We start from the raw sequence: 8,806 nt of genomic DNA on the forward strand, positions 1-8,806 counted from the left end.
AAGGACCTTAGCAAAGGCACAAAGACCCCCAGGAAACCCAATGCAGGCTAGAGGACCCGCACACATAGGGCAGGCACCTTTGATGAACAGAGTATGCTTATCTAGCAAGACGCCACAGGAGGACAAGTCATTGCAGAGGTAACAGTAATAACAGCATGTTCTGAGAGAGTTAGAAATTCTTAAGAACGGTGTTAAGACAACGACAACGAGCCCCTACGCTCCGCTGTCCTAGAGGCTGAGACCAACTATAGACCAGGAAAGATCTCAGCCGGTGGATGGCTGAGCAGCGCCGCACAGAGGCTACCACGGTAGCAGAAGAGCCCTAGGAACTACAATTCCCAGAGCGCCCCGGGAGCGGAACTACAACTTCCAGAGAGCCCAGGAAACGACAGTCATCGTAGTTTCCGCAGATCGCCCTCTCGGACTGCCTTCTATCCGACCTATCCGGACACGTGGCACGTGACTCCCGCGTGAGTGGGGAGCGCCATCAGCGAGTCCCTGCAGGCGGGGCTCGAACCTCATTGGTAGAAAGGCAACCCGAAAAGAAGGCGCTGATGCTGGCAACCTCGGAGTGATTGGGGTGGATGGGACAGGGGCATAGCGAACTAGACTGCTAACCAATCAGCGTTCAGGGGAAGGAACGAAGCGCGATGGTTCTGCGGTCACATGCCGCGGGGTCTAGTGGGCGGAGCAGTTGCTCAGCAGCCTCTCGCTGCTTCCTGTTTCCGGTTTCTGGAGCGAGTCGCAGAGCGGCGCCTTGGGGAGCGCTGGCCTCAGACAAGAACCGAGGACCGGAGTCTGCGGCCCGCTGCTCTCCGGCTGCGTCTTCCAACCCCAGGGCCACATTCTTGGAGGCATCTGAGTTTCGGCTGCTGTGTTTTCCGTGACACGTGAGTGTGGGGGCGTGGAAAAGGAGGCGGGCGGGGGTCCTTGCACACCCCTACGCCGAAGGAGATGCAGTCCAGGACTCTGGCTTGGCGGTGGTTCTAGCCGAAGACCCGTAGGGCCGAGTGGAGGCGACAGGCGTGAGGACAGAGCGTCAGACTACCAGGAGTGAGGGGGAGGACTTCCAAGATCAGAAAGGGATTTAAGATGTTTTGAAGGTGGGGGAAATTAAGTGCCAAGTGTGGAGACGTGTGAAGTGTTACTGGATGTTTGTTGAAAGAATTTTGACCTGTATCATGGACGTAAAGTGGCATCGTGACATCATTTTGGGTAAGGTATGGCTTTGAGCAAATGAAAGGCGAGAATTTCCAGGATCCTTGAAGTTCGAGGAACATGTGTTAGCTTGGTGTGGAAAAGAGTAACCGAGGGCTTGTCCTGTGTTTCTTCTTGTAGGGAGTTTGAAGCATAGAACTACTTCCTCGAGGCTCTTTCAGCATTGGGCCTTTCTGCCAGTTCAGACCGATTTTCCAAAGTAAAACTTCCATTAGAAAATGGAGAATGGCCATGAGTGGAAAAGAGCGAACAAATGGTGTCAGCAGTTTCCCAGTCCCTAACTTAGTCATTGGCTGTCCTGTAAAGGATGTTTCTGCATTGCCAATAGATAGGCCTCTATAGAATAAGGAAATTGAAGCTTTCTCAAGATCATAAGATCCCATTTCACACATCAAAAATGTGTGTACTTGAAGGATCTATTTGCACCATATTAGAAAGGGACTGTGCAACTTGAACTTCATACTGTTCTCTCCTTGTGCCCATGTTTTTCAGAAGTTTGCCAGCAAATGCCGTCACGTCATTAGTCATCCAGGTTGCTCTAGTAACTTAATATTTAATATTTGTGTGACCTAGAACAAGTAACTCAGTAGGCATCTGTAATCGTCAGTCCCCTCATCTTATTTTTCCAAGATAGGGAACTAACATAATGTAGGTAAAGCATTTGGGGTGTACGCCATACTGAATCGAAGAGAAGCAGCTCAAACTTACAGTCAAATCTTTCTCTTGGTTTTTCAGGACAAGGTTTCTCTGTGTAGCCCTGGCTGTCCTGGAACTCTCTCTGTAGACCAGGCTGGCCTTGAACTCATAGATCCTCCTGCCTCAGCCTCCTGAGTGCTGGCATTAAAGGCGTGTGCCATCCCTGCCCAGCATACAGTCAAGTCTTAAACAGAAAAGAATTTAAAATTACTCCTCTAACTTTTTTAACAAATGAGCAAATGACAAGTCATTCAGTTCATCTAATGCCTACCACAGCTTGTTTTAATTCTTCATCCCTTCCCAATTTTGTGATGTTCTTTGCCCTCATTTGGGAAGAGAAAGCAGCAAGAGTTAACCAATGAGGAACTAACTCTTAGGTCAGAGTGCAGAGCACTCATTCTGTGAGAGCATCCCTCCAAAATAGGTTCCTGGGGAGAAAGAGCTTCAGAGCCCAGAATGTTAACCTTTTAAATTAGATCTTGAGAGAACTTAAGGAACATGGCACAGAATCAGTTAACAAAAGTAGCTCTCAGTGATTTGACTGGTTGAGCTATGTGTTGAGCAATAGGTGAGTGTAGGGAAGGTAAGAGCTTAAGTCTGAGTTCTCTATTACGCTCTAGTTAACGCTGTGAGGAGTTACTTTCTTTTCCTGCTTTGTTTTAAAAAGAAGAAAGGCAGCTCTGCTTTGGCTTCTCCTGGCTTCCCAAACAATTATGGAAGCTGTATGTATATGATGGTGATACGTGGCCCTTGAGCTCAGCAGCCATTTATCTCGCTCACTCCGTCAGCTGTATCGGTGGTGGTTGTTTTTTCGGTTGTTTGCTTTTTAATCTGTGAAATAGAGATGATGAAATTTACTACATAATGCTTGGGGAGAATTGGTTGATTAATGCATGTTAGGTATTTAGGTAGTGCCTAAATGTGTCCTGTTGTTTTGTATTTGAGATGTGTTAGGAGAGCCTTTGACCTCTTGGCTACCAGTGATTACTGTGTGGAAATGCCTTATGTTTCTGTAGTGAATTGATGGCTGGGCTATGTGAAGTCAGGTGGATAAGTTCCAAAGCATTTGTTGCCCTCCCTGCATGTGGGAAATTAGAAACTCGGATTAAGTTTCAGGGAGAAAGGGAAATGCAATTAGATCACAAGTTTGGAGCTTCCATTTTCTTATAAGGAAAGTCTGGAAGGGTTAAATGTCTCAGGAAAAAAAAAAGTGAAATTTAAAAATGAACAAACAATGTCAATGGCCTGAAGGGTTACTACTAACAGATACGAGTGAAACCTTCTGCAAGCATAAATCACTGTGGCCTAGCTACAAAGATGGTACAGGGATGTCCAACTTCTCCACATCAGACTATGACATTGTCATCCACAAATGTGTTGGGCTGCATTCACAGATAACCTGGAGATGTGTGCCTCCCGTGGACCATAGATAGGCTTGTTAGAATAATACAGACAGTAAGTGAAGGAACACTGCATTCACAGATAACCTGGAGATGTGTGTCTCCCGTGGACCATAGACAGGCTTGTTAGAATAATATAGACAGTAAGTGAAGGAACGCAGCAGTGCAGGACTTTGGAGTGTAGAAAGAGCCATCTCACCGAAAGTCTAGATTTGTGACTTGGAGAGGCCGGGGCAGGTTTTGGAAGCCTTCTAATCCCTTGTTTTGACCCGATGAGTTTTCTTCTGTGATTGGGTGGTTTTTCCAGAGAAATGATGCATAAGTAATTGAGGTGAGTTGAGGTGCGGTGACTGCTTCACCTCCATCCCACATACTTCCAGTGAATATGAAGAAAGATTGCTAGATGCTCCCGGAATGCTGATATGTTAGGACCCAGCATATTCAGGTTCCTTCCTCTACTTCACGTCCTCCTAATAACTTCAAGCTAGACATACTGGAGGATCTGTGTATGTCATGACTGGAATGTTTTAGGAAGGCCACTGACTTAAGCTTTATTTATAAACTAGTATTTAAGTTTGAATAATGGAATAGTCCGATGTAAATTTGAATCAAACAGTAACAAAGCAAAGAAGGTTAAGCCCAAGCTATCATAATTCATTATTTTCTTCTTCTTACCCCCGTAGTTTGTTTTTGTTTTGTTGGGTTTTTGTTTTTCTGAAGGTTTTTTGAGACAGAGTCACTCACCAGGTATCTCTTGCTGGCCTCAAACTCACAGAGATCCACGTGTCTCTGCCTCTGAGGGCTGAGATTAAAGACATTTGACATTACACTGCACCCCATAGTTTGTTTTGAAGCAGATTCATGCTTTTTATTTGCATAATGAAAATACCATTCATTTTTGCGGTCACGTGATTTATCTGTTTCATTTCTCTCTTGCTCCTGCCTTCAACACACTCTCCCAAAAGGATGTTCCCCTTCTCTGGCTGCTGGAAGACTGAATTGTTACTGTTGCTAGTCCTGGCTTTGGCTGTGAGAGAATCCTGGCAGACAGAAGAAAAATCCTGTGACCTGGTAGGAGAGAAGGATAAGGAGTCAAAACAAGAGACGGCTCTCCTGGACAGGCTACAGCCACTGTTCAACAAAAGGTAGATGAGAAGAACCCTAGAGGGGTTAAGAAATTAGCTATATTAAGGGTCTTTTCTTTTTACGGATTTGCTTCGGCTTTAATGTGGAAGGAGTGTGTGAATGATATGGATTCTATTATCAAGTAGGATAGTCTATGAGGCTGTAAATAACTCCTGATTCAACAAATGTGCATTTAGCACATTGGTTGTCACCAAAGGGAGGGATGTGGTTTTTCCTGAGCTTGGTAACTAGTGATACTGTTCTTTCTCTTCCTACTTTTCTTCTGTAGTTTTGAGAGCACTGTGGGCCAGGGCTCAGACACGTACAGCTACATATTCAGAGTATGCCGGGAAGCTGGCAACCACTCCTCTGGGGCAGGCCTGGTGCAGATCAGCAAAAATAATGGGAAGGAGACGGTGGTTGGGAGAATCAACGAGACTCACCTCTTCAATGGAAGTAAGCTATTTCCTGCTGACGAATCCCACGTCAGTCCTCTAACAATCCTATATGTGGTGGCCTTCCCCAACTTTCTGAGTATGTCATGTAATGTGGAATTTGATCTACCTGAGACTGTACCTCACTGTGCCTAGTTCCACAGCTGCTCTGGAGCCACAGCTCGGGACACTTCTGTGTTTGAAGATGTGCAAAATTTTCACAAAAAGAAGATAGGCTTGGGGAAACAGTTTAGGGTAGAACATTTGTCCACATGCACAAATTCTGGCTTTGACACTTAGTACCACAAAAAGAAAGATGGAAGAAAGGGGTAGAAAGAGAAACTGAGTGAATGAGAATGAAAATAAATCTGAATCTAGCCAGAATCTTACAGAGCCTGGAGTCCTTCCAGTCACCCAAATATTTAATGAGTTCCACACCAGCCACCATTTCTCATCAAATTAGCCAAATTTGCCAAGTGAATTTTAAAATAACTTTTTTGTGCAAACCAGTATTTAAGGAAAGAAAAAACTCACCACCGTCTTGTACTAACATAGTTGTATTTTTCAAATGTCATGAACATGTATGCTGGAAGGGAGCACTTATGGCCTGATTTCTTCCCATAAGCAGATAAGTTATCCAGTGTAGCTATTCATTATGTAAAGAATAAAATAAGGGCTAGAGAGATGGCTCAGAGGCTAAGAGCACTGGCTGTTCTTCCAAAAGTTCTGAGTTCAATTCCCAGCAACTACATGGTGGCTTACAACCTTCTGTAATAAGGTCTGGTGCCCTCTTCTGGCCTGTAGGTATACATGCAGGCAGAACACTGTATACATAATAGATAAAGAAATAAATTTTTTAAAAAAGAGGAGGAGGAGGAGGAGGAAACACACAAGTGCGTTCTTGATGGTGTCTTAGTCACTGTTCTATTGCTCTGAAGAGACATTGTGACCAAGGCAACTGTTAGAAAGCATTTAATTGGAGGCTTGCTTACAGTTTCGGAAGTTAGTCCACTATCACCACAGAGGGGAGCAAGGCAGCATGCAGGCAGACATGGTGCTGGAGAAGGAGCTGAGAGTTCTGCATCCTGATCCACAGGTAAAGAGAGAGACTCTAGGCCTGACGTGGGTGTTTGAAACCTCAGAGCCCACCCCCCCAGTGACACACTTCCTCCAGCAAGGCCACACCTCCTAATCCTTACAATCCTTTCAAACAGTTCCACTCTTGGTGACTAAGCCTTCAAATATATGAGCCTATATGGGAGCTATTCTTACTCAGACCACCACAGAGGATTTTTGAGGCACCAGCTCACTGATTTTGAAATCTTGTTTTCTCATATGCAAAGTTAAAAGCATCCTTAACCTATTCACTTCACATAGTTGTTAGTCAAACAGTATTTTGCAAAGAACTTTAAAAGTAGTAAATACCAAGGGAGAGAAATATGTTCCCAGCTCAATAAACATCCACTTTGAATCATCTGTCATCTTGGACTTCTCCCTGCTGCCTAGCAATCATGTGGAACCTCCTCTCTTTTTGCTGTGTGTTGAGAAAATGTGCATCAATATTAAAAGCACGGATAATAATCTGTTTTCACACATTCTGTTGCCTACCTTTAATGTAAAAGATAAGATTAATTTTAAATATCTAGTTCTTACTGTAACAAGGGAACACAAAGTTTTGTCAAGAAACAAGTTTTAAGGCTAGGCATGGTGGCTTATGTTCGTGACCCCAAAACTTGGAAGGCAGAAGCAGGAAGATCACAAGTTTGAGGCAGCCTGGTCTATATAGTTAGTGAATTAAGGCCAGCCAGAGGTATATAGCAAAAGTCTTGTCTTTTAAAACAGAAAAGTTTTAGTTTAGCATTCAGATGTATAGATCATACTAATTAGCATTAATGAAAAGCAGTTTGGGTGGCTAATTCCACTCTGCCATACTACCCATTGTTGCTTCTGCTTCCCCTGCACTCCATGGTGCCATTGTTCTTGTCCTTCCTCAGGTAATTGGATCATGCTGATATATAAAGGGGGTGATGAATATGACAACCACTGTGGCAAAGAACAGCGTCGCGCAGTGGTGATGATCTCCTGCAATCGACACACACTAGCGGTGAGCTACCCCTGGGGAACAGATGGGAAGATCTGACCAGAGGGAAGGGAAATAACAGGAAGGAGGACAAGTCTATGTGGAGTGGACATGAGAAAATCAATTCAGATTTTCAGTGTGCCAGATTCACACCATACATGGAGAATTGGCTGCTTAACCAGGAGCAAGAGCAAATGTTTGGGGTTTATTTATTTATTGAGGGGTGGTCTTGTTTATTGGGTGCAAGTTGAAAGAAAGCATCTTATACATAATTATTGTTTGGTTCTCTCTTCATCAGGGCAATTTTAACCCAGTGTCTGAGGAACGAAACAAAGTCCAAGATTGTTTGTACCTCTTTGAGATGGACAGCAGCGTAGCCTGTTCACCTGAAGCCTCCCACCTCAGTGTGGGCTCTATCTTACTGGTCATGTGAGTACTTTCTACCTCTTGCTTACATGTGTGTTTACATACACGGAATCAGAGGGGACTGACTTTAAAGTAAGACCATACAAGTTGGAAGAAATTAAGCTGGGGTGTAGCTTAGTGGCATGAGGTCCTAGGTTTAATCCCTGGTAGTAGCAAAAAACAAAAAAAACCCAAACTTTTTGAGTCTCACTGTGTTGCTATGGCCGGCCTCAAAATCCAGAGAATCACCTGCCTTTGCCTCCCATGTGCTGGGGTTAAAGGTGTGCCTGACCAGACCTGGCTTTTTAAAAATGAAAGGAATAAGTGCTTAGTCCCAGTAAATATTAGTTTTATTTTTAAATGAGACAGGGTCTCAGGTGTAGCTCTATCTGGCCTGGACTTCACTATGTAGATAGACCAGGCTGGCCTTGAACTCACAGAGATCCGCCCGACTCTGCCTCTGTCTCCTGAGTGCTGGGATTAAAGGTGTACACCACCATACCCAGCTTATGTTTTTCCCAGAAAGGCTAGACAGTTTTACCAGTTCTACATCAGTAGAACTTTGAAGAAACAGATTTCCCCCCCGGGTGTTTGCTTCTGTCAGATTGGCAGTACTCCTCGGTTTTCTAAGCTACCAGCCCTTTTTGTGTATTCATAGAGTACAGCTTAGGGAACAGCTAAAGTTAGCCTTGGCCTTCGAAGTAGTGATTAGAGGTATGCAGTGCCACTTCAGGGTGACAGATTTTAAGTGTGTGTCTTTTCCTCTCCAGATTTGCATCATTGGTTGCTGTCTACATCATTGGGGGTTTCTTATACCAGCGGCTGGTGGTAGGAGCCAAGGGAATGGAGCAGTTTCCCCATCTGGCCTTCTGGCAGGATCTTGGCAACCTAGTAGCTGTAAGTAGCAAGTGAATTTGGACTAAGCCTTAGATTTTGGGTGTTCTCTCTTTGCCCCTGGAGAAAACCAGTTGTCACAGTCTGAGACCATATGATCTGTCTCACTCTAAAACAGAGATTATCTTTCCTTTGCTTCGCCCGTACAGGATGGTTGTGACTTTGTGTGCCGTTCCAAACCCCGCAACATGCCTGCTGCCTATCGTGGAGTTGGGGATGACCAGCTGGGGGAAGAGTCAGAAGAAAGAGATGATCATTTGCTACCAATGTGATTGCACTTTTAATGTCCAGCCACCTCGTCAATCCCCAAACCAAAGCATACACAGCCAGACTTCTCAAGCCGTCTCTTCTCCTCTCTTGCCTTGCCATTAATATGCCTGCTTTCCAGTTGGCTTTTGATCTGACCCGAAACTGCCCCCTTTGCTCCTGTTGTTTCTCCTCTGCACAAGTACAGTGGAAGGTGGACGTAGGGTCTTCAGGGCTGACTCCTGTGCCGCCAGGAAGAGCAAGGACAGCTAAATAAATGGGCAGAAAGCCACGAGCCCAGTCTGTCT

General features: G+C 44.8%; 1 protein-coding gene across 1 annotated transcript; it reads left to right on the forward strand.

The window, feature by feature from the left end:
* The first annotated feature begins 437 nt into the window (after positions 1 to 437).
* On the forward strand, positions 438 to 8,796 carry M6pr (mannose-6-phosphate receptor, cation dependent). Its single transcript, XM_059258530.1, has 7 exons — positions 438 to 890; positions 4,280 to 4,459; positions 4,729 to 4,895; positions 6,868 to 6,977; positions 7,252 to 7,382; positions 8,129 to 8,255; positions 8,402 to 8,796. Exons 1-7 carry the CDS (start codon positions 667 to 669, stop codon positions 8,522 to 8,524), a joined length of 1,062 nt encoding a protein of 353 aa, XP_059114513.1. The 5' UTR covers positions 438 to 666; the 3' UTR covers positions 8,525 to 8,796.
* The last annotated feature ends 10 nt before the right edge of the window (positions 8,797 to 8,806 follow it).

The sequence above is a fragment of the Peromyscus eremicus genome, chromosome 3 (assembly GCF_949786415.1).
Source record: "Peromyscus eremicus chromosome 3, PerEre_H2_v1, whole genome shotgun sequence".
NCBI lineage: Eukaryota > Metazoa > Chordata > Mammalia > Rodentia > Cricetidae > Peromyscus > Peromyscus eremicus.

Excerpts from the sequence above, each read along its gene's own strand:
- M6pr (XM_059258530.1), top strand. The coding sequence starts at position 667 with ATGCCGCGGGGTCTAGTGGGCGGAGCAGTTGCTCAGCAGCCTCTCGCT. Across the intron at positions 4,460-4,728 it reads CAGCCACTGTTCAACAAAAG|TTTTGAGAGCACTGTGGGCC; the intron begins GTAGATGAGAAG and ends TTTCTTCTGTAG. Across the intron at positions 4,896-6,867 it reads GACTCACCTCTTCAATGGAA|GTAATTGGATCATGCTGATA; the intron begins GTAAGCTATTTC and ends GTCCTTCCTCAG.